Source organism: Dermacentor silvarum, chromosome 6 (assembly GCF_013339745.2).
Source record: "Dermacentor silvarum isolate Dsil-2018 chromosome 6, BIME_Dsil_1.4, whole genome shotgun sequence".
Lineage (NCBI taxonomy): Eukaryota > Metazoa > Arthropoda > Arachnida > Ixodida > Ixodidae > Dermacentor > Dermacentor silvarum.
Window position 1 is genome coordinate 46,520,919 of NC_051159.1, and position 24,460 is coordinate 46,545,378.

General features: G+C 45.3%; 2 protein-coding genes across 2 annotated transcripts in view; one reads left to right on the top strand and one right to left on the bottom strand.

The window, feature by feature from the left end:
* Window positions 1–4,933, bottom strand: part of LOC119455472 (sodium-dependent phosphate transport protein 2B) — a 162,834-nt gene extending 157,901 nt beyond the window's left edge. The window contains exon 1 of the mRNA XM_049668805.1: window positions 4,775–4,933. The gene's annotated coding sequence lies outside the window, so the exon portion shown is untranslated. The remainder of the gene's footprint in view (window positions 1–4,774) is intronic.
* Window positions 4,934–11,837: 6,904 nt separating this feature from the next.
* LOC119455473 (sclerostin domain-containing protein 1) overlaps window positions 11,838–24,460 on the top strand; it is a 62,472-nt gene continuing 49,849 nt past the window's right edge. Inside the window, exon 1 of the mRNA XM_037716883.2 lies at window positions 11,838–12,176. Within this exon, the coding sequence (XP_037572811.1) occupies window positions 12,044–12,176 (133 nt within the window). The 5' untranslated portion in view covers window positions 11,838–12,043. The remainder of the gene's footprint in view (window positions 12,177–24,460) is intronic.

A 24,460-nucleotide genomic window follows, 5' to 3' on the forward strand; every position in this document is an offset into this window, starting at 1 on the left:
CTGTTTCCGAATGCTATCGGGCAGTCATTGTTATAACGCAGTGTATTCACGATCTGGATTGAGGTGTGGGCATGCTTCTAGGATTTCCAGCGGAGCACAAACCGCCATCACCATTGGGGCAACGGGTGAAAACCTTCACTCGTGCATCACCCTCCTACCACCTACAGATATACTGCACCTTCATGACACCCAACTTATCAGTCCCTTCCGACAAGAAGGCAGCAAGTCCAGCACTGAAGTGCCTGTTGAAAAAATTTGTGCAGGAACCACAAGCGGATGATTTTCAATACAAGCGAAAAGCCCCACGCTTCTAGAAAGCTATTCGCTGTGCATATTTGTTGCAGTGACAGAGAGGGACTCTTTAATGAAACCTGGAGCACAACATATTCAGGATAGCGTTCGCTCTTTAATTGCGCAATTCCATAGACAGCAGAGTCATTAACCAGCGTGTCTGCAACGGTACAAAAAGTGGTTACAACATATAAGTCGAACCTGGATATTCGAATCCGAAGGGCACCAAAAAGAAGTTCAATATATCGGTAATTCTAAACACAAAATAAAACTTTTATACGAAAATTTTCTAGGGGATGTTACTGCTATTCGTTATACACAATATTTCGTTATATGAGGGTTCGATATATCCGGGTTCGACTGCTAAGCCGATTCGTAATACGTGTGTTGTTTCCAATGGGCGCAAGCGCCGTCGTGGAAGGCGACTGCCATTCTCCTCTTCCGCAGTCGCAGAAAAACGCGATAAATGCACTTTTAAACAAAAAATATCTTGTCGTCATCACTTTGGTTCGTTATGCGGCATAAACAATCGGAAGCAGTATCGGTGCAATGAGTAGGGTGTGTACTGCAGCTTACACTCTACTGTGCGAGAGAGAGAGAGAGATGCTATCGTGGAGGTCTCTTAACTTTAAGAGCACGGAGGTTTCACATCTTTCCCTCATCGGATTACTAGGCCTTCGCAGGGAATCGAACATATCACGTCGTGCTTGGTACGAGAACGCCGAAGCTACTGGGGCAGTTCAGGGTCAGTTCAGGTCGATCACCTCGTTGTTTCTCAGGTCAACGAGTACTTTGCTTTTCTACTCCCTACCTTTCCCTTATCGTTTAGCTCTCTCTCTCTCGTAAAAATACGCAACTAACTTGGGCTGCGTTGGGTGATCGGGCGCTGACTCTACAGAGTAGTTCTTCCGAAGTCTGCCACCCACTCTCACAAGGTTGTGTCGGTTGACGGCTGTTCTCCGTCTGAGATCCGATTTTCAATCACGTAACCAATTGTAGCGCCGGAAAAGCTTTTCGGAACGTCTCTCAGAAACATCCTCTCGTCAAAATCTGTAACGAAACTTCCCTTATTTCCGCAGAAATGCTTTCGTGTGAAAAAACTGATAAATATACGAAAGTACGCTCGCATAGCGGCTCTTTATTGGACGCGTACCAATTTATCCTCCCTTGCCTCGGGCCAGCAATTGTTGTTGTTATTCCAAGGCTAACGACGGAAACACACCATGCGGGACAGGTCAAGAAGTGGCATGCGAGCTGGCAGACGAAAACATGCTAACAGGCGAATGATGAGACCATATGTGGAATTCCTTAAGGAATTGCAAGCAATGACAGAAATGTATAAAACTAGAACAATTAAAAAGGAAAACAACTAATTCTGTTTCACATTCCAAAGTCACAGTTTCGGTTTGGGGGACGCCGTAGTGGGGGCTACGAATTAATATTCACCACTTAAGTTTCCTTAACGCATTTCAAACTTTTATGGAGAGTGATTAAATTAAGGAAGGCGTAGGATTGGGCTTGTTGGTTAAACACGCTTTAATGTTTTGATTAAAAGCCCAAGGACACCACAGGCGACCGCAGAACAAAGAACTCCTCGCTAACCTCTGCAGGTGTCCTTGCGCTGTTGATCGAAACTTTAAATCATGGTGAGCAAATTTTGAACTGTGAACTGGAACACAATTGTATTATTTGTGTTAAAGTGTATTAAATATCAATTCAAGCAGCTGCGATTATAGTGCAAAATTATAAGCTTATGAAAGCTTTATGTAGCCGCAGTATAGTGCAAGTCTACCTCAGCAATAGTTGTGTTTAGTAGTAAATAAATTTTCGGTGCATTCCAGACCGAGCAATTTGCCCTTTTCATTACCTGTCCGTTGTGGCCTTGAATCGTACCAAATATACTGGCAATATGTTACGCGTCTGGAAACTGGCTGAATTTTTGAGGTGCAAGGAGTGCAAGAAATTCCAGTGAATTTATGATATCGATGCCTCTTGGAACATTGCAAGCAGTTTTCTGTTCAGCTAAAACATTCACCAATAATTCTGCTTTGAAAATTTACTGCAAACTTTGTTTCCACCACAATAACTAGATCGCTGTTCAAGCTCCGACAGAGGCATACCATGCGTCAAGCAGGCGATGGTCATCGCGCCAAACTGCGAACGCTTTTGCTGATATTTCGTGACGTTGTTACCTTTCATGTTTCTAAAAAAGCACATATTGATTTGCTTCAAGACATTCTGAATTCATGCGCTGCAGTTTGTATAATCACATAGTTTGGTCTACTGACAGCTCTATACGCATGTCCATTTTCTGAAGACGACTTTGTTCACACTTTTCTGTTAAATGAATGTCTGCCTCAACACTGAACACCGGACCCTAAATTTTGCATTGCAAAACGACTTCCATGCGGTATTAGAACATCGTACAATTAAATGCGTTAATTACGTTCAAGTTTACGATTGTATGAGTACGACCGCTTCTCACATGCGCCGCAACAAGGTCCAACAAGGAACCACTAAGCTACCAGCAAGTTTCAGTTTGCTTGGCACGGCCCTGGCAAGGAAGCGTTAGGAAGGATACTTGGATCTGATAGCACCATAAGATTTCGCGAAGTTCAGTCATTTATTGGCAACTTCGAGTTGCCAATAAATAACCAGGCGTTGTAATTACCGCAACTCATAATCAATGAACGAAAAGTAGGCAATTGACAAGAAAAATAGAAGACAAGAGGAGCCCCCCCTCGTAATGCCTTCTATAATCGTATCATTTTGTACCACTTCTTTTAGCAGTGTGGCTTACGTCAGCTTGCATACCCTGTATAAACCAGGCAATCCAAATCTTGAAGAAAGAGTAGGGAATACAAGTCTCCAGAATTCTGAAGCACAACCAGAGACACTTGTGACAGCGGGTTATAGATGTGACAAAGCATGAATAATTTGCGTGTTAACACACACACACACAAAGAAAAAAAAATTCGGCAGTTTTTCCCAAAACGCGGAGCAATCAAAGCGAAACGGTTGTTCTTGTGGCTTTGGATGCCTTCCTCGCTTAGCGCATTTTTTCTTGCACATATTGCGGTTTGTCTAATAAATCGCCAGTTGACGGTCAGCGCTCGTGATGTGTGTGTCTGTTCTCGATCTTTTCTCGCTATTTCCTCTACAAGAGTGGATTAGTTCGCTGTACAGTCTGTCTCATTCTTCACGGGAATGCAAAGTTAAAATAATAAATTTAATTACGGCATGTTTGCATATCTTGCTTAACAATAAAGAGACCTGCGTTGCTATTGTAGCTACTTTTAAATGCTCACTGATCGTTTATTGTCGTCAAACGTTTTTACGAGCTGGCATTTTTTGGTCCGCATTGGTCATTAAAACGCGCGTCAATGTTCCTTCTCTGATTCGTCCGGAAGAATTGAAAAAAAAATTGTATATACACATCGCCATGGCTGAAGCAAGTTCATGAGAAGATGGGACCTAGACTCACCAAAATCAAAATTCTGACCAAACCTAGAGAACAACGACGCCATATGTTTCATTGAAGTATGCGGACGAAAATTTTCAATGTTTCTGCGAAGTGTGGCGCAAAAAAAAAAGCGGTGGTAGGTGCCTAATCTTGTTTCGTATCGTTAAATTAAACGCAGTTAATTTTAAATGGTAGCGCCTACCACTCTTTTGCTACGTGCTTCAGTAAATGCCGATCTTGATTTAAATACGCAGTAGTTGTTTCGTTCTAAGAGCTGGCCACAGTTACGAGCGCCCACATATACAAAGCGTGCAGTCGTAATCAATGTACGACGGACCCCTGAATCCGTGTTTAAGCGACGATAATTGCTGATGAGTAACTTCTAATCGGACAAGCTTTTTAAATGCGAAGCATTTTTTTTTCTTGGCGAACATTTCCCACTTTGGCTGTATCTATATATCTACCTATCTATCTAGCCGCCTACGTCTTGGTGCTCTCATGGTCGTTTCGGTAACTTAGTATGTACCAAAATTGGCATAGTATGGCAAGAGTGTATGACCTACATAAATGGTAGGTCTTGACATGAATGTCATGGCATGCGTGTCATGTAGGTCATGAAACAGCCGCCTGTGTCTCACTGCTATCATGGTCGTTTGGTTAACTTGGTAGGCTCCCCGCACGCTGCTTCGCATAACATCGATTCCAACAGGGCGTGGTATCTACCGGCTTTTCTCTGTGGAGCCATTTAGTCCCACTGAACACTTATATGGATTACACATGCGTATATAGGAACAGGTGCCTGGAAGGCAATCAGGGTTTTGCCTTTCATATTTCTCGAGGGGGGGTGCCAGCAACTCGCGATTCTATGACGAGCGTTCCCTCGAACATCTCTTTAGGCTACGATAGCGCAACATGTTCGACACTGTCGGGACACGGAACCCCCGTGCAAGCAATGCTACGAAACCCATATACATAATTCTTATTAGTAGTAAAAAAAACATGACGTGTAAATGTACTCACTCTGTGAGTCACTGGCTGCCGGAGCTGTGTAGGCGTGGGACTAAGTTGGACTCTGTCTCCGCAGCGTCAGATGGGAAAAAACCTCCCCGTGCCCGAACTGTGGGGGACACCGCGCGGACTGACAGTGGACTCGCTCGTCACAGTGACGTCGCTGTGCTCGGCCCTTTTGCAGCGTGCGCTACTGCAAGACGTCGCCGTTGCACACACGAAACGCGTAAAAACGAGAGTGTGCCGCAATCGCCGTGGGCGAATGCTTCACGAACGTGCCACCGCGGGGCGACCTTGCGGCAAACTCCTCATCCGTGTAAAAAAGGCCTCCTCGCCTTCACCTCCTCCTCCTCATCTACGTCGCAGCCGTCGTGCGACTGTTTTGCCTTTACCACCTGAGATTGAACGACGCGGTGCGATAAAAAAAAAAAGAAAAAAGAAAGCCCTCCGGCGGCATCTTTCTCCCCAGGCCACCTCGCATGCACACGAAGGATTTGGTGCCGCGTTGGATTAATTGAATACGCTCCTGGAACTTGGCCAAGCGTTGCCTCCATATGGGAGTGTCTTAGAGAACGAATACAAGGCATAGCGCTCCTTGACTTTGGGATCGCGAAATCACATAGACGGAGGGAAAGAAAACATAGACACACTGCAGACTATAAACTGAGGAATTTAATGAAAAATGCCGACCGATATATAGACGCGCTGAAAAACACGTGGTACCAAGAAAAAATTTAGAAACAAACTCTTTAGCTCCTACGTCACCTAGTGGTGGCCGTCCAGGTAATCTAACTCAGCGTCATGCAGCATAATGGATGGCCTCGCGACAAACGTTTCACTCGGAGTTGCTTATAAAAATGCTCCTATTTCTCGTACCACCTTCTCTTTGATTCTCGACAGTACACTTGTTTCAGCAAACATAGCTGCGCATCCGCGTTCCTTACAGTGTAATGATCAGTTTGAACACAGCTGTACCCTCAAGGAAGCTCTCTGGTCCGTTACTCCGTGGTCATAGTGCTCCGTGGTCGAACCCGACATAAAGCAACTCGTTCTGGCGGAGATAGCAAGTGCAGAATCATTTACTTGGCTTCATGCAGGGCCCGTATCTGCGAAAAACTCTTACCTGATGATTGTTCGTAAGAGAAAACTACAGGCAGTCCTGATGCTGCTCAAATTATTGGCGAAGGTGGCCAGCCGACGACTAAAAGCAAGCTTACGATCGAAAAGCGTTGTGAATTCAGCCCCAGATGGATGGGTGGAATAACTTTATTGCGAGGTCCTGTGGGCTACGGGGCGCAGGGCCCCATAGAGCGGGCTTCTCCCACGTTGGTACTTGGAGTTTTAGCTCCCTGGACTCATCGTGGGCTCGCTGGTCGGCCCGGAGCTGTTCCGCGAGGTCCGTGCTACGTAGTGCTTCTTGTAGCCCTAGATGCACATAGGGAAATGAGTCGCCAAGTGGAGCGCTTTCAGCTCAAACACAACGCCATGGGCATATGTTTCGGGAGGCAGCCTTGAATTGAAAAGCTGAAAAAAAAAGAACTCCGAGAAAGAGAAACTACCGATCTTTGGTTATTTTTCGTACCGTGTATTAGGCAATATCTATCGAAGTAAAATTTCCAGAAGGAATTCATTAGTAGCGGCGGCGCCAAACGTGATTGCCAAAGGCGCCTGCCATGCGACTTATAACTTGCATCTCGAAGTATAACATCTTTCGAGGTTACTTTGAAACTCGGGAATAATAATTTACTGGTACCAGGCACTTAACGGCACACTAGTGAGCGACGCAATACGCAGAAAATCTGAGTGATAACTGAGCGGGAACCGAGGCGTACTTTGACAGGTTTTTAGTAGACGACAAGCTAATTATTTCATTTTATTTGTAGATTGTTGCGAACTCTACTAATATTGCGAGCGATACAAGCTTTGCTAGAGATTTTAGCCTGGCTGATTGCCTGGTACCTATGTTGGCTATTTGCTGTGAGGTCTACGCGAGCAATGACATTTGTGTGTGCGCGCATGCAATTGTTTTCACAGCACAGTGGATGCCAGTTTGGGGACCAGCATTCACAAAGTTCTTATGCAAGAACTGTTAAAAACAGATACCAGCAAATCCTGATGTTGGACACATTATTAATGAATTAATGGCCGACCCAGGACGCAGATCAACTTACGAAAAAAAGAAAACTTGTGAATTTGTTTGCGGTTACTTAACATATGGATGCATATGGGACGCTTCATCTGGCTAGCTTTATTTTTGTCTTGTTTACATGTAAATTTTTTGTAGGCATTGTGTTCGTTTTTTTTTTTGTATACAGTGTTCAAAATTGAGCTTTGCGGAATTTTTAGTCACCTGTGGCAGGTAGCATACTTCTTATCATTGAGCAGGGTTATTCAAAGAGGCGGACATTAGTAGCACGAGATATCGAAACACATATTCAACTAATTAACAAAAATTGACTGATAATTTTTTTAGTTAATGACTTTACGACACATATTGCAATTTACGAATTGTAGCCGGTGAGCTTGCACGACGCATCTACTTGAAATTAATTTATAGGATGACACCAGTTTCGAGATATTATTTCCCAGAGTGTGGGACGAAATACATGGGCGTTCCAGTTACTTTTGTGCTTCAATGTATAAAACAGCCATTTTGGTAAAAAAGTAAGTGGAACAACAATGCAGTTACACGGCGAGTTTGGTGGCGCATATCTCCAAACTGGTGTCATTCTGGAAATTTCTTCCAAAAGGATACGCCTGACAAGCTCACCGGCTGCAATTCGTAAATTGCAATGCGTGTCGTAAAGTAATTAACTAGGAAGTTAATTAGTGAATTTTTTTAGTTAGTTGAATATGGGTTTTGATTTCTCGTGCTACTAGTGTCCGCCTCATCGAATAACTCAGCTCAAGGATAAGGATTACGCTACCTGCCACTGTTGATTTCTAAAAATTCCGTAAAGCTTAAAAATGAACACCCTGTATATTTATTCATTCAGTTATATAACTTGCTAAAGCCCATGCGTGAGTTCTCCCTGGTCAGCAATAGCGCAATCCTGGACCACTAACATGAGAGGCTGTTAATTAAGTTTCCAACAGTTCATATCACTTCGGAATGAAGATGACGATGATGACGACTTTTAAAAAAATCACGTATGGATATTTCGAGACGGGCCTAGCATAGAGTGGTAGATGATGAACAGCAAAACTAAATGGAAATACAAACTGAACAAATTACCAGCGGAAAAGGGGGGGTGTACAATATGTAAAAGAGTATAGTCAACCTCGTGAGACGAAAAATGAAATATTCCGGTCAAAATATGAACGAGCGAATGTGAAAAAGATCCTATCACACATTGTATGCAGGAATTCAATAATATCGCAGAGTGTAAAAGAGGTGTGCCGCGGTGGTGAACGAGATGGACACACGATCTTTTCAGTTAGGAGGCCTAGCTAATTTCAGACGAGAGAGAATGGAGCGGGCGCGCACAGCGCGATAAACGTGGCGAGAGTTTTAGAGAGAAAAGAGAAAAGGTAAGGGAGCACAGAGCAGTGCGGTCTTTGTGCGGACTTTGTGCGAAAGGAAAGCAGTAAATAAAGTAACGAGAAAAGGGAGCTCGCACTCTAAACGACGTTCGGCACAGCGGGTCAGATAGTGTGTCCATGTGCCTGGCCAGCAGTACTCACGAAAGTCCGTTCCCGGCAGGCCCGCGGGACACCCCGCGAAGTTGTTCATGGCTGTGGGGGAGCTGCGTCTTCGCATGCCATGCCGCTCTACAGAGGATAAATTGCGGGCTTTAATGTATATGGTTGAGGGTGATTAGTGCAGGAAAATGAAGCGCAACTGTTTTTGTTTTTCTTTTTTTAGCGAGCACAATAGTAAAGAGTTTTAGATTTGAGGGACGCAAGCGTTGGGGCCCCCTGGCGCTTGGGGCCGCGGTACTGCGCGTGCGCGGACTCCTCTGCGCATGCTCATAACCGTGACCCTGAGCGCTAGGGGGGCCCAACGCTTGCGTTCCCCTAATCTAAAGCTCCCTAATGTTTTTCTTTTTTTTTACGTTAAACGTCTTACGGTTCGGTTAGCTAGCAAAGGGGTCGCTAGCTAAAACATCATTTAACGAAAATGCGTTGCAATATTACCGTTCATATTTTGGCAACCATACTACCCAAGCAAATTTATGTTGGTGTCGTTGTGTTGAGCAAAGAAGCGATTACTCGATAACACCCGCGTCGCGTGGGCCGATGGCCGTCACGCATCACCCGATTGGAGACTAAAGATAAAACGTCGTGCTGGGCATTCACAGAGACGTATTTCGGCAGTGTGTTTGTGGATCAGAGCGGGAGCATGGTGGCGTTCGAAAAAAGCTCACTCATTCGTAGTACATATAATCCAGCGAACTCAAAACTTGTGTTCATCAGTAGTTGTAAGGTCTGCAAGTGTGCGACGTCTCGCAGAAATTTCGCGTTTGCTTGGCTGTGGCGTCCCCCATGCGTTCGTCACGTAGGTTCCAGAGATGACGTCAAGAGAGTCGAGCAGCAAGAAATAGGGATATCCAATACTTTTTACCACACCAAAAAACGTGCAGCACCAGCGCTGTAGATTGAAGCAACATTAAGAGCCCCGCCCCAATCACCTACGCGTGCAAGGGGAAGGGGGGGGGGGGGGGGGGAGGAGAGCCCTAGCGGCGCAGGGTCATCTCGAGCGCCAGCAGTTCATTTGGGCTCATTTCTGAACGAAATTGTGTCCAAACACCCGCTGCCACACAAACGGGCTCTCTACGAATACGAGTCGTACGATTGCAAGGTTATTAACATTCCCCCCTAACAGCAACATAAGTTATGCATGTCAGCTTCCTAACGCATGATCTAAGTTGCCTATTTTGTTCCGTCATTCCTGTACCCTATATTGTCCACAGCAACTTTTCACGCATTCCACTGTCCACAAATTTTCTAATATTATAATTGTAGCTAATCCTATGGAATTGTCTACAGCATTTCCTTCCTCTTGGCACCGATTCCGTTAGCTTCACCACGGTTTATAAGTTCACTCATTGTATAACCTGCACAGCGCCATTTCTAATCTGAGCAATAGAATAGGATCCATATAGCTTTGTATATGCTCTCTAAATTACATCGCTCTGTATCTAGACATCAATTCCCCTCCTTCTCGGTCATCTCTCTTCTCTAGGTTCTTGGCTTTCACTAATTCTGATCGCCTTTACTTCTTAGGACAATGAAAGAACCTTATTCATTGTTTATACAGTCATTGCCATTGTCATCATATAGGTTGCATATATATATAGTCATATATATGCAACCAAAGAAATGGTGACAGGCCCAATCTGGGCGTTTTATCCATGAGTGATGGAATGCTAAGGATTCTTGAATAAGTTTGACCAGCTGGGTTCTTTATCATTTTGATCTCATTCGTGATGACGTTTGCATTTCGTTTCGATTGAAATGGCGGCTACCGAAGCCACTGGTGTTCCAACCCTGAAACTCCTGTTTAGTAGCAGAACGTTGCCCCTGAGACGCCACGACTGTACTTGAATAAAACAGGAACGGTAGACAGTGCGATCGACAAAGAGATAAGGCTCCACACGCAGCTCCAAACAGAGCACAGCTTTAAGATAGGAGTGCTTACTTGACGTACGAATATGTGTAGCGAATCTTTCGTCCCTAGGACAAACATCGATTGGAACCACCTGCCTGCTTCCACCGCTCTCATCACGGACTGTAGCATCAAATCAGTTTTTTTTTTTCCGGGTTTTTTTGTTAAGTTCAACGCATATGTATTTTCGCAGCTTTATCGGTTCTCCTTGTAACGGTGTCGGTCCTCGAAGGTATTTGAAATGATAAATGAGTGAACAAATAAATAAATAATATAGCGGGGCCAAATACTCTTAGTTTTGAATACAAATTGAATATTAAGCGCTAACTTATTATTGGCATTCGAAAAAGAATCATTCGGTATTTTTGAATATTCGCAATTACCTACATATTTCGCAACAAACTATTGTTAAAGTCCCCTTGCTGTTCTCCATCTGCTCCATAGCAAATTACCAGAAGTGAGACAACAACAATAGTGTTCGAAACAACGCAGGAACATAAATCGGTAATGCAAGCTTTGTTTCCGGTATCGCTGCGGAAGCCTACACGGCAACGTGTGTTTGCTTGTGGTCTGTAATTTAGTGCTTTTGGCAGTCAAGCTTATCTTAAGTTGTATATAAACCTTGGTCTTATACATTAACCATGTGCATTTAGTGACACATTATGATTGCTGTGTGATTTATTGGACCAAAAATGCTTACTTCTGCCCACGCCACCGAAGCTGCCCAGCCGTGTCCCGTCCACGATCAGATGTCCGCGACAAGAATTTGCCATCATCACGCTCTTGCTGCTGATGCTGAAAATGATGTACGCGCACGCGCACCAGCTCTGCATCAAGAAACAATATGACGTCCCTACATAAGGCACAGGGGATTGCAGTCATAATAAAATTGTACATTTCTAAAAGCGAGGTGCCTCGTAAAACCTTAAAATCCCTGCGGACAACACATCGTTTCTACACACAAACCGGCTTCTTTCAAGAATAAATATAGATGCCAGGCATGGGCCTCTTCTGTAAACATTCATTTGCCCTGCCGCGTTCCAATGCGCGTGTACGCCACTTGTATACATCATGCTGTTTGTGAGACATCAATAACGTCTAAGACTTAAATAAACGGCGAGCCTATGGCTAAGCTAGCTCTGTATGGCGAGCTTATAAACGGCAGCTCCTGCACATCTTCACTCGATTTGCTTGTGCTTTTAGTTTTTTTTTTTTTTTTTAGTGCTAACTTAGTAGTTTTTGCACGTGCTTACAGATGGCAGTACCGTACGCGGAGCACTACGCTTTCTACGCCTAAATAAGCAGGCTGACGCACATGTAGGAAGTGAGGCAGGGATGACGAGGGGGACACGGTGGCGACGACAGTTGATACGACGAGGCTCGTTCCCGAGGCGGCAATTAGAAAGTTCCGAGGAGTCAGGCCGGATGGCTGGGGGAGGAGGAGGGCAGGCGAATTTGGAGAGGAGGACAGGGCCCAGACGACGGGGCCCTTGCAGAAAAATTTCGACGCAGCCAATCTTTGACCTCGCGGAGCCTGGCGCTCTCGCGCTGCAGACGTATGACCGAGTGTTGAGCGCGGGGTCTTGCCGAAGGCGTGTACGAGCAAGCGAGCCGCGGTAACATGTGACGGGGCGCTGAGACGAATGATGCTGCGCTGAACAAGGCGCGACGCCATGAAGAGACAAATGGAGATGCTGTTGAGCGTCAAGCTCGTTTTCTTGGTGCTTTGCCTGGCGGGCAGCGCTTTGGGCGCTGTTAGCTACAGCAACGACCAGCAGACGCCAGAAGATGCGGATGTCAGGAGAGGTACGTTTGGTATTCCTATTGCACGACTTTGTGTTTTGGGACCGGGGTCGGATAGGGGGGGGGGGGGGGGAGGTTGTGCGTCGTCAGTCTGAAACAACGTACGCTTCCGAACTTGCTATTCGGCGCAAGGAACAAACATTGAGCACCAGCCGCGCTTGAGCCATTTATTGTGTCATTGTTCCAGTCGCCAATACAGAAGATCATCTGCAAGATCCTCTGCAGGGAGAATAAATTGTACATGAGAGGCCACGATGTGAGAATCAATCGATTACGAAGCCGTGTAGTTGACCTAATAGTGGTTGTGGACTCAAGCGAAAGCATTTGATCGCTCCTAACTTTTATGTATGCACTGCCATATACATAATGTACTGCCAAATATGTATATATATACACTTCGTTTCTGAAAAAGAGAAATCGTTATGGATACCATGTAAATGCAAGGAAATTACTTTCTGGTCGCTGAGGTATAGAGACATAAACGTAAATCATTTCTACGATAGTCCACAAGGTGGAGGAAGGTGCACCAAAGGCAAAATTGTCATCCCCCAGACTGTAGCACCAAGCTTCAAGGGAAATCCATCTTGAACGGAGAGGTTTCTCTTTTTAGTAATCCTTATGGTATTCCTGTCTAGTTTCGTGCTACTGCCTGGTGGTTGGCAAGTTTTCTGCATCATATGGACATGAGGTGACAATTCACGAAAACAACGATGGAAGAAGGACAATCGGAATATTTCCGTCCCTGGATATAGGAATTTGAGAGCGGCCGCTTTCATTTTCCCCCTACCACTTTTTTACCGCTCCTCCCTTATCCACTTCGACTTGGTTACCAGGATGGAAGTGAACTGCTACCAAAATGCATTGTGATTTTGTAAAGGCACTCTCATCGGAAGCGAGTTGTTGTTGTTGTACTACCTCCCACCTATGTAATACCCCCTTTGAGGGGCTTTAGGGGTATTTTGATTGCAAATAAAATAAAATCCTGAAACTTCAACACTTAATCAGGCGCCACGTCAAGTAAGCTTGCAGAGCTGGAAATTAAAGGTGGAGAAATCGCAAGTGCCTGAATGATCGCGAATTCATACTTGTGGGGTACTTTAACAGTTTCCATTAGCGGTTTGCACTATAGTCGCAGATATGCTATCAGAACAAAGCAAGCACTAGGAAACCCTGCCGGCTCAACATGAAGGAAAGCAGGAAGGATGAGTTGACTACCTGAAGGAGGCCTCCTACTGCGCAGCAAAAAGGTCACGAGTTCGATTCCAGGCAACAATTCCTGGGTGCACTTTAACAGGGAAAGAATGCAAAAAACCGCAAATTCGCCGACTCACTGAGCCTCCGGTGATCAAACCGAGAGACACCGTGTAGTCAAAGTTTCTCTTCCCTCGAAACACTTTGGCGCCCAATCGAGGAGCGTCTCCATATGTTGCTTTGGGGCATTAGAACGCCTCAATTATTGTTAATTAACAATAATTACGTTGTTCCTAAGAGTATCCTCTGCTACACTTAAGTGTAGCAGAGGATACTCTTAGGAGCAAAGTGGGTGGCATTGAGTTACACGTAGGCGGCAATTGATGAGACGATCTTGTTATTTTTGGCAAATGCGTCTGAAGCAATAGAGTCAAGCGCGCTTGCAAATGCGCCGCGCTGGCAAAAGGGGTGTGGCTGCCGTCAATGCCGTTCCATGAAGTTGGGAGTAGCAAAGCGACGTTGCGCCTGGGGAGCCGCTGTCTGGTTAAACGACTGCATGACGCATGCGTCAGGCGCTTTAGGATTAGAATTGCACAGAGATTGAGAAACTTTCCAATTTAGCGCGCTGCTATTTCTGAAGCACTCTTGGCACGTGTGGGAGAGTGGAAAAGCCTCGACCAAATTTGTACCTCTAATTATCTGTCATATCGCTCCTCAGCAAACCCCCATCCCCCCATTACTTCTCGATAAAAACATGGATTGGACACAACCCTACTAGCTGGAACCGTTTGGTCATGATTTTCATAATTGTGTTCACGTGGCAAGGTGAAGGAAGGGCCCGTGTACACAAAACTTTTTTGCATGCTTCCTTCTCTATCCTCCTATAGATGATATCCGCAGTGTTAATTGAAAGTGAGAAGGACGGGTTCAGTGATTGTAAACTAGGTACACATCATTGAAAGCAGGGAAGAAAAACAAGCGCGATTACAGCTCCGTGATTCCCTCTGGTGTTAGGAGCAAGTCAGAAAGAGCTATGCAAGAACTCTGACTTCTGTTGGGTACACTTTTCATGAGTTCAATGGCCGTCACCGCGTATTGTCACGCAAGAGCAATACGCACACAATCTTAAATACTCTCACGTTGCAACGATGGTGAAGAACACAGTATCAAAAGCTGTGTATGACGAGGCTGACTCCTTATTGGGCGAACTAGTGCCCCTCGAATACAAGTGACAACGCAAAGGTAGCGGCGAGCACACTTGACGATCATCGAAAGTCTGGTCTGCGGGCCAAGCACGTCGACTTTCATACCTGACTCTTCGATGGTTCCAGCGTAATTTCGGGTGTTCGCATGTCTTCCATACCTTCGCATACCTTCCGTAACCGCGGGTGTTCGCACAACACTATTCGCGTCACACATACAATCTGATTACACGAGAACATACACACCAAATAGAATCGACGATAATATTCGGGTAAGTTCCAAATCATGCAGGCGGGGTCTTGCGCTGAGCGATAACTTTAAATTGTTAGCTGTTGAAGTGCAGTACCCGGGGGAAACAGTTAATGAGCACACATGTCAATACGTCAAAAAAAAGACTGATACAAACTTCTACGTCTGCCAAAATGCGTAGCTAATCTGTGGTTATACTGGCGTACTCCATTTGAGCACTAGGTGATGGGCTCAGTTCCCTCCTATGGCAGCCGCATTGTGACGGGTCCCATATATTAAAACATTCGTGCATTGCAAATAAAGTGAATTTCAATGAAGCGTATGTACTCATTGTTAATGTGGAGCACAGCGCTCACTGTGGTGTTTCTTATAAACACGGCGTTTCATTGCGACTTGAACTCTGTCATGCAGTTAAATTGCGCGGGTTCCTTGATGAGGTGCAGAAACAGTCTTCGTTGGGTGAAGGAATGCCTGATTTTTCTTAGTCAGATAATGTTGTGTTTTAATTTTCTTTTAGCATTTAGCAGTGACAGTAAAAATTGTAGTTTTGTTGAGTATTGACTTAGGAACTTCTATAAAGAGCTTGCCCTCTTTCACTATGGCGCCACAACCGTCTCATGTCGCACCGACCCTCACGTTTCCTAAAATTTACAGTGCCGGCCGATTCAGCGCATCAGTTCATTTTGCATGCGGAAAAAATTCTAATGATTACTAAGGAGAAGGAGGGGAATGGTGTTGTCTACGTGAGGATGTACCTTTTAAAGTCATGCTAGCGGTCACTCAACGTGACGAGTAACTGAATGCTACCAAGTTACGTCTCAATGTAGCGCTCGAGTTTTCAGGGACACCGAAGGGAAGTTTCGCGGACAATGGCACCGAATGGTAGTTTCGTTGCTCCGTCACTCCCTAGGTATGAGGGGAGTGGCAGCTTTCGATCGTGCTCTAAAATTTCAATATCAATTAAAGATACAGGTCTGAACCAGATAAGATAGAAACTTGGGCTTGAAAACTGGCCGCGCAGCAGTTCTGGATGTTATCTGTGATGAGCTAGCATACTCCCCCTGCAGGTGCATCAGGTAGAATGCCATATGCCCATAAAACGCCTCCAAGTCCAAGACATCAATTAAGAATTAAGGTTTAAGAAACATTGCTTGCATCTTACTGCACGTACGGTTGGATTTGTTTTGCAAAGGTGTGTCATTGAAAAGAAAAACTTAGTGCGCGATAGCATTCAAAGATTCGTGACTGCGTCTCACGCTTCCACGCAACTGCAGCTTATGTAACCATAATGTTTACCCGGAAACGCTGGCGGCGAACGCTATGCACGAAGGTGAGCTTTCTGGTTCTTTTCTTTTTCTTTCCCCCGTACGGCCGCGTGCCGCCACCACTCAAACGGAGCTCAACCGGCAGCTGGAAAAGGGGTTTGTGTTTGAGTTTCCGCATAACAGAATTACGTTTTCTCCTATATTCAAATTACAATCCGACGCTATAATATCGGTATGGTGTGTGTAAGTTGTACTTTACGAATTTTCTGACCCATTTTACATTTAGAGATTCGATTAGTTCAGTAAGGCTTCAACGCCACACGGTGGACCCGCGTGGGTTGATTTTTCTTATACGGACGACGCCGCCGACACCGGATTTTATGCAACTCGGGACCCTTAACTCTATCTCGTTAATACGAAAATGGAAGATAGGCTTTGCATTTTAGCAGTAGGTGCCAGTGTGTAGCCCTGCAATTAGTTCTCTTTCGCTGATTTTAGCAGCCCTGATTTGCACGAGCCTTATTTTTCAAGCTTCTTGTTCTTTTAGGCACGCTGCGCCTAAAATTATAAATTTTATTCCATTGGTGCGCAGGAGCCCGCACTCGTGGACGCAGCAATTCGTTGAAGACGTCGACATTCGTACTATGTTCTCTTTTTTCATAATACTGAAGATAGGATGTAGTGTACTTTTCCGAGAAGGAATATTTAACCCATGTTCATGTGAGTGTGTGCGTGCGTGTGCGTTTGTGTGTGTACGTGTGTGTATGTGTGTGCTTGTGTATGTACGTCGGTGTGTGTGTGGGGTGGGGGGGGGGGTGCGTGCGTGCGTGCGTGTGTGTGTGCTAAATACACGCTGAAATACGCCTTTGTGGTTCTGCTACACTTTATCTTTTTTTCGACTGATTTTCTTTGTAGAGATGCGGCCATTTTTATTGAAGAGGGGGCGATCACTCTGCACTGCGTCTCTTAAACTGCCGGCCCAACGGTGGTCTGTCTATTCATTATTCGGCTGTTCATTAAAAAAAAAAGAACGAAGAAACGAAACGACAAAGAGTTAGCTTGCTCTCGGAGGGTTTAAACCCTACCGAAAAGTGGCTACTAGTAAATTCTACGGTTGCTTTCGAGTAGTTTAAGGTGCGGTTCTCTCGTGGTGCGGCTTGCATTCGACTGGTCAAAATCGAGCACTCGGAGCACTTTCCCCGTGTTCTTTCAGAGCATGGTGAATGCCAGCTCAAAGTGCTCGGAAGCTGTTCCACCTTCGCGCAGGGAGGGCGAGCAAAATTCGATAGAATTCATATCATGCAGCTCCTCCGATTACTTTGAGAGAGCCACACCGGCAGCAGCTAGGACGGGCTTTCTCTGTGTGCAATGCAATGCCGAGCGTGAGGACCCCACTCTGCTACGAAGTGCAGTGGAGCCTCGTAGAATCCACTCGAATGTATCAGAAGTCACAGATACGAAATATACAGGATGTCCCAGATAACATTAGCCAAGCTCTTAAGAAAATAAAATAAAATTCGTCGTCCTTCCAACTCCGGGAAGGTGGTTAACCAGCGAAGCTGAAACGTGTGGCCCCGGTGTTTACACTGAGTTAGGCTCGAGAGTTCATTAAAGTATTTTTCAATTATGAGGTTACACACGTTCGGCTGCGACGGAGAGAACGTCGTCACTGACGGTGTGCCCGCAATCCGCTGTTGTCGCTTGCGTTCGATGTCACGAGTTTGCTCGGCGGCGTGGTTAGCAGCATTCGCTCACCATTGTCGCTTGCGATTGTTCCCAAATAAACTGCTTCAAAATTAAATCTGTCCGTCACGTAAGGCAATGAATGGCTCATACCCCAGTAAACGTGGCCTCCCCGTTGCGACGACAGAATAGAAGTAAAATTCTTCTTCTTTCTGGGGTTTTATGTGCCAAAACCAGTTCTGATTAGGAGGCACACCGTAGTGGAGGACTCCGCATTTTGACCACCTGGGATTCTTTAACGTTCACTACAACGCGAACACCCGGGCGGTTTTGCATTTCGCCTCCGTCGAATTGCGGCCGCCGCGCATGCGATTCGATCCCGCGACCTCGTGCTCAGCAGCGCAACGCCTTAGCTGACTGAGCCACTGTGTCGGGTCGGAAGTGTTCAGACCATTCAGACTACGCTGGAATGATGAGTGGCAACGCAGCCAGCTGTGGAAGAAGACGACGACGACGAACGCGGGAGCAGTGGCACGAGCGCAGCCCGAGGGCGCCAACGAGCCAGCTGAGGGAGAAGGCGACGGCGCTCGAGCCAACGCTGATGATGATATTTTATTGCGATAGCAATTATATGGACACTTAAAAGCAGATTTCTGCCGTCGGCGTCGCCGTCGCCGTGAGGTTCCGTATGACGTCAATGGAGATGAAATCGTCGCCGCGCGCCGAACGCTGTATGTGCGAGTGAAAGGGCGCGAGGGGCGCGCGCTTTCACGGGGAGTGAACGCACGGCGGAGAACAAACGCGCGTTCTGCGCCGTGCTCGCTTAAGGGCTGCAGAAGTAGGCGTATCTTTCCTCCTTTACAATCACCATATATGTAGAGCAAACGCGCCTTCTTCCGACGCGCGAGAGGCCGTGGGGGAGCATAGGTATTCGAATAAAGTCATAAATACATTTGCAAATATTTGGATGAATTCATTTTTCAGGTGAAACGCAGGAGTGCCTGTGAATAATTAGTTATGTTTTACCAAATGTATAGCCAAGTAATTCTGTCATATATTTTCGCGTCTCTAATATTCGAAGCCATGACACCAATTGTACTCTCTACGACGTTCATGAAATTCAAGGCTCTCTTTCATGTCACTACTTTTTATTCACCTACCCACAAGCACAACGCCTTTTCGTAATTATATATTTTCACCTGAGCGTACCATAGCTAGGCAGAACGAAGATTAAATTTATGGAAACAAAATATGCTTTTCTACGTAACTAAATGTTTGTCATAGTCGATTGTAGGTGAGCATTCTTGTTAACAAGTGATCGATTGATTTCCGGGCATCATTCTTCGCAGCCTCGCAGCTGGACTACTACGAAGCATGTGGTTTTATGATTGCGCTTTCGGATCAATCAATCAAGGTCATAACGTGCAACAAATGACGGAGGATGTTAGAGATAAATGTCGAAGCGCAGGATTGTATGTAGAACAATAAGTAAATTATTAAGACAATTTTATTAGCCCGTCAAGAAAGCCATAACTTGTGAATAAAACTCAGCCACAAAAATTTCTGTAATGATACATTTATTTGCTCTAACCAGTGACAGTGACAATCCTTGCAGGCCCACATGCGTTCTACATAGCTCAAAATTAACATCAATTTATTTTAAAACAGATTTCTCTTGGTGAAATGCATCTGAAGAAGATAATCTACAACAAAACCAAACACGTCATCTTTACAGCTGAGATTCAGCAGCTGTTTTCAGAGAAAGGATGTTTCAAGGGCTTTTCAACAATGACTTTAGGATGCTGCCGCTTACTTGTCTTGCCATGACCATATTACTCTAGTTCAAAACAGCAGCATTTGTGGCTGAACGGCATATATGCGGGTGCCGATTGATGTCATAGTGTAATGTTGACTTTAATATCTTGAAACAAAGACTTCAGATAATAACAAAAAATTGTGATTCGCTCCAACATATCTATTGATCCAAACACCGTAAGAGAGCCGGCGCAACACAACCACCAACCCCAATAAACGAACTGCATTGTATGCCATCCTACACAATTGCTATTTTTGTTACGTTACAGTGGAAGGAAACTTTAGTTGTTCCTAGATGCTTCCAGCGGCGATGCACAGCAGGCAGCTGGAATTGAGCGTTTGTGAGTGGTGCTTGTACTGATTAATAGATTTTCAGGCGAGTATGGGTTACTTCCTGAATTACTGTAAGGAGGCAAACTACGGTTATTTCATCAACTAATGAGCTCGCCTGCGTTCATATTCTGTCTTAAATACGAAGGCATATCGAAGTTTATGCTTTGGTGTAGTCGATATTTTTTTCTTTCAGGCCGCGGTTCATTTTGTTTTAATATTTATTCAGAAGATGATTCAATCAGTAGTTGGTCCTGTCGTCCGTCACAGTTCCGTGGTACTCCTTGAATATGGGTACTCCCAATAGGATTGTTCCGCTTGATCTATTGAAACACTGATTCACATAAATCTCATTCCTGGACTAACTTTAGGCAAGCAGCCGAGCTACATAGATGAACTAATACAGTGTCTTCACTAAAGCTACAGTGTGCAATATCTTTCTCGCCTCATAAGCTAGCTTATGACATGTAGCAGAGGTAGATCACACGGCTTTTAATGTGTAAGGTCGTCAGTTCGAATCCTCCTCCAGTGCACTACACTTTCAGGCTGTAGTGGCGCCTGAACCGGCAAAAATGTCTCCCAGAGCTAGTGGGGCTGAACTAGTCCAAGTGCAACGAAATTAAGAAGGCCCACTAAGCTTCAACGTCCTCCCTCACCAGAACAGGAATTGGTCTCACTGTGCAGTATTCGGCCACAACCTCCCTTCATCTTCGACAATTAACCATAGCCCTCAGTCCCCAGCAGCTGCGAACACCGGACCAAGGCGGCCGCAGACCTGCGACGCAGCAGAGAGTCCTAAGAATCTCTGGGTCCGGACAGGCTGCCACTGGAAACTCAATCTTGCAACGTCCAACACACGCACCCTATCGAGTGAGGCTAGCTTAGCACGGATATTTGAGGAATTATCATATATTTGCTGGGATATTATTGCCCTCAGTGAGATTAAAAGAACCGGTGAGGTTTATACAGTGCTGACTAACGGCCACGTCCTCTGATACAGAGGTCTTCCAGATAAGAGAGAATCGGGGGTAGGATTTCAAGTCCATAAGGACATGGTGGGCAACATTGGTGAATTCTACAGCATTAAGTAAAGGGTAGCAGTCGTCGTAATACAGATGAATAAGAGATATAAAATGAAGGTAGCACAAGCCTACACCCCAACCTCTAGCCACGATGATGAAGAAGTAGAACAGTATTATGAAGATGTTGAATTAGCAATGAGAAAGGTGCAAACTCAGTATACTGTAGTTATGGGCGACTTCAATGCAAAAGTAGGGGAAAAGCAGGTTGGTGAGCAAGCAATTGGGTAACAACGGCATCGATTATAGGAACACTAGAGGAGAGATGGTAAAATTTGCGGAAAGGAATCGGCTCCCAATAATGAATACCTTCATTCAGAAAACGCAGCACACAAAGTGGACCTGGAAAAGCCCTAATGGAGAAACAAGGAATAAAATAGATTTCATATTCTCTGCCGATCCAAGCATAGCGCAGGATGTAGAAGTGTTAGGTAAGGTAAAGTGCAGTGACCATAGGTTAGTGAGGTCTAGGATTTCTCTCAATTGAAGAAAGAAAAGAAAATTAGTCAATAAGAAACAGGCCAACCTAGACGCAGTAAGAGTAAAAGCAGACCAATTCAGTCTGGTGCTCGCAAACAAATATGCAGCTTTAGAACAGGAATATGACGAAGACATAGAAGTAATTATTGAAACCGTAACTAGGTGATCCAGAATCAGCAATAGAAGTGGGAGGTAAGGCACCTAAGGCAACCAGTAGGTAAGCTCTCCCAAGTAACAAGGACCCAATGAAGAAACGACAAGACATAAATGTGTCAAACTCTAGGGATCAGATCAAATTTGCTGAACTGTCAAAACTGATCAACAAGAACAAAGTAAGGAATATTCAAAATAATAACGTGCAAAAGATTCTGGAAGCAGTCATATATGGACGCAGCATGGAATCAGTGAGAAGAAAACTTGGCATAGGAGAAGGCAAAATGTATACTCTGAAAGATAAGCAGGGTAATATCATCAGCAATTTCGATGACATAGTAAAAGCAGCGGAAGAATCCTATACTGACTTGTACAGTGACCAGATCGAGCAGCCAATCTACGTTCATTTGAACTAGTGATGAACAGGATACAAAGGCTCCTTCTATAACTAGCGATGAGGTTAGACGAGCCTATAAAGGTTAGACGAGACATTAAAAAGGGAATAGCTGCTGGAGAAGATGGAATAACATTCGATTTAATCAAACATGGAGGAGATATCCTGCTTGAAAAGCTTGCGGCCCTTTATACGCAATGCCTCACGACATCAAGCGTACCACAAGGTTGGAAGAACGCCAACATTATACCAATCCATAAGAAGGGAGACGTTAAAAAATTGAAGAACTATAGACCCATAAGCTTGCTTTCAGTGCTGTATAAAATATTCACCAATATAACTTTCCAATAGATTCAGGGCAATACTTGACTTCAACCAGCCAAGCGAACAGGCTGTCTTCAGGACGGGATATTCTACGACGGATCATATCCATGTCATCAATCAGGCAATTGAGAAATCTGCAGAGTACAATCAACCTCTCTAGATGGCTTTCATAGATTATGAAAAGGCATTTGATTAAGTAGAGATACGAGCAGTCGTAGAGACATTGCGTAATCAAGGATACATGAAGCATACGTGAATATCTGGGCAAATATCTACAAGAATTCCACAGCAACCTTGGTTCTCCACAAGAAATGTGGAAAGTTACCTATCAAGAAAGGGGTCAGACAGGGAGACACAATCTCTCCAATGCTATTCACTGCATGCTTAGGAGAGATATCCAAGCTGTTAGACTAGGAAGGCTTAGGAGTGAGGATCAACGGCGAATATCTCAGCAACCTTCGGTTTGTAGTTGACATTGTCCTATCCAGCAACAATGGGGACGACTTACAATAAATGATTGAGCACCTTAACCGAGAAAGTGTAAGCGTGGGGTTCTGGATAAATATGCAGAAGACAAACATAATGTTGAACAGCCTGGCAAGGGAACAAGAATTCAGGATCGCCAGTCAGCCTCTTGAGCTCGTAAAAGAGTGGGTTTATCTAGGTAAAATACTCACAGGGGATGCTGCTCATGAGAACGAAATTTACAGAAGAATAAAATTGGGTTGGAGTGCATACGGCAGGCATTGCCAAATCCTGACTCGGAGCTTACCACTGTCGTTGAAAAGAAAAGTGTACAATCACTGCATTCTACCGGTGCTAACATATGGGGCAGAAACTTGGAGGATAACAAAGAAGGTCGAGAATAACTTAAGGACCGCACAAAGAGTGATGGAACGAAAAATGTTAGGCCTAACGTTAAGAGATGGGAAGAGAGTGGTGTGGATCAGAGAGCAAACGGGGATAGTCGGTATTCTAGTTGACATTAAGAGGAAAAAATGGAGCTGGGCAGGCCATGTAATGCACAGGATGGATAACCGGAAGACCATCAGAGTTGCAGAATGGGTACCAAGAGAAGGGAAGTGCTGGCGAGGACGTAGAAAAAAATTAGGAAATTTGCAGACGCAAGTTGGAATCAGCTAGCGCAAGACAGGGGTAAATGGAGATCGCAGAGAGAGGCCTTCGTCCTGCAGTGGACATAAAATATAGGCTGATGATGACGACGATGATGAAGCTAGCTTATGTCGATTAAATACTCCAGTGCGCATGAACATATATTTAACTTTTCGACGAGCTCATCGCGTGCTTCGTGTGCCGCTCAAATTGGGCTCCAATGAAGCATAACTTGCTTCTTACACTTGGCAGTGGTGGTGTAAGCCTTCGGAATTTCTTTATTTCATTATTAGTACCCCACTTCCCATGCTACCACAACGTCACACGCCAGCTGCTATCCGTAGCACTTCAGCACCACATTGTATTTCATTTGTCTTCGCTTCTTCATTTAACTTCTTATTGCTAAAGCAATTACATGGACACTCCATACGCATTTCTGCCGTCGGCGTCGCTGGCATCCTCACCGTCGCCGTGAGGTTCCGCATAAAGTCCACGGGCGATAAAATTGTAGCCGTGCGCCGTATGCTGTATGTGCGAGCGAAAGTGTGGGAGGGTGAGCCGGCGATCTCGGCGCAATCTCTGGCACGCAATGGCGCGACGCGAGAAGGAAGCGCGCGTCTGCCAGTCGTGCGCAACGCTCCGGAGGGAGGGGGGGGGGGGGGGCGTTCTACTCTGCGCGACCCGAGCGCCCGCGCGTGACCGCCGTGCCTCAAGGCTCACCAAGGCTCCATGGAGAGGGGGCGCGATCTACGCTACCGGCGCCAACCCGAGCGGTTGCATCTTGAAAGCCATTTGCTGCGGGGGCGGAGCCCTAGTGTCGCTGCGTTTTCGCAGCTTAGTTCGCGTTGATGCCAGCGGCGTCACGAAGGTCAATTCGCTTGCTGCGACTGCCGCGCTTAGGTCTGACTAGAGCGCTTTGACAGCGAGCTTTCGCGGTAATCGTGTGAGATGCTTTCATGTTTGCTTGTGCGTGGATGACACCATGCTTGGTAATTTAATTAGTATTCC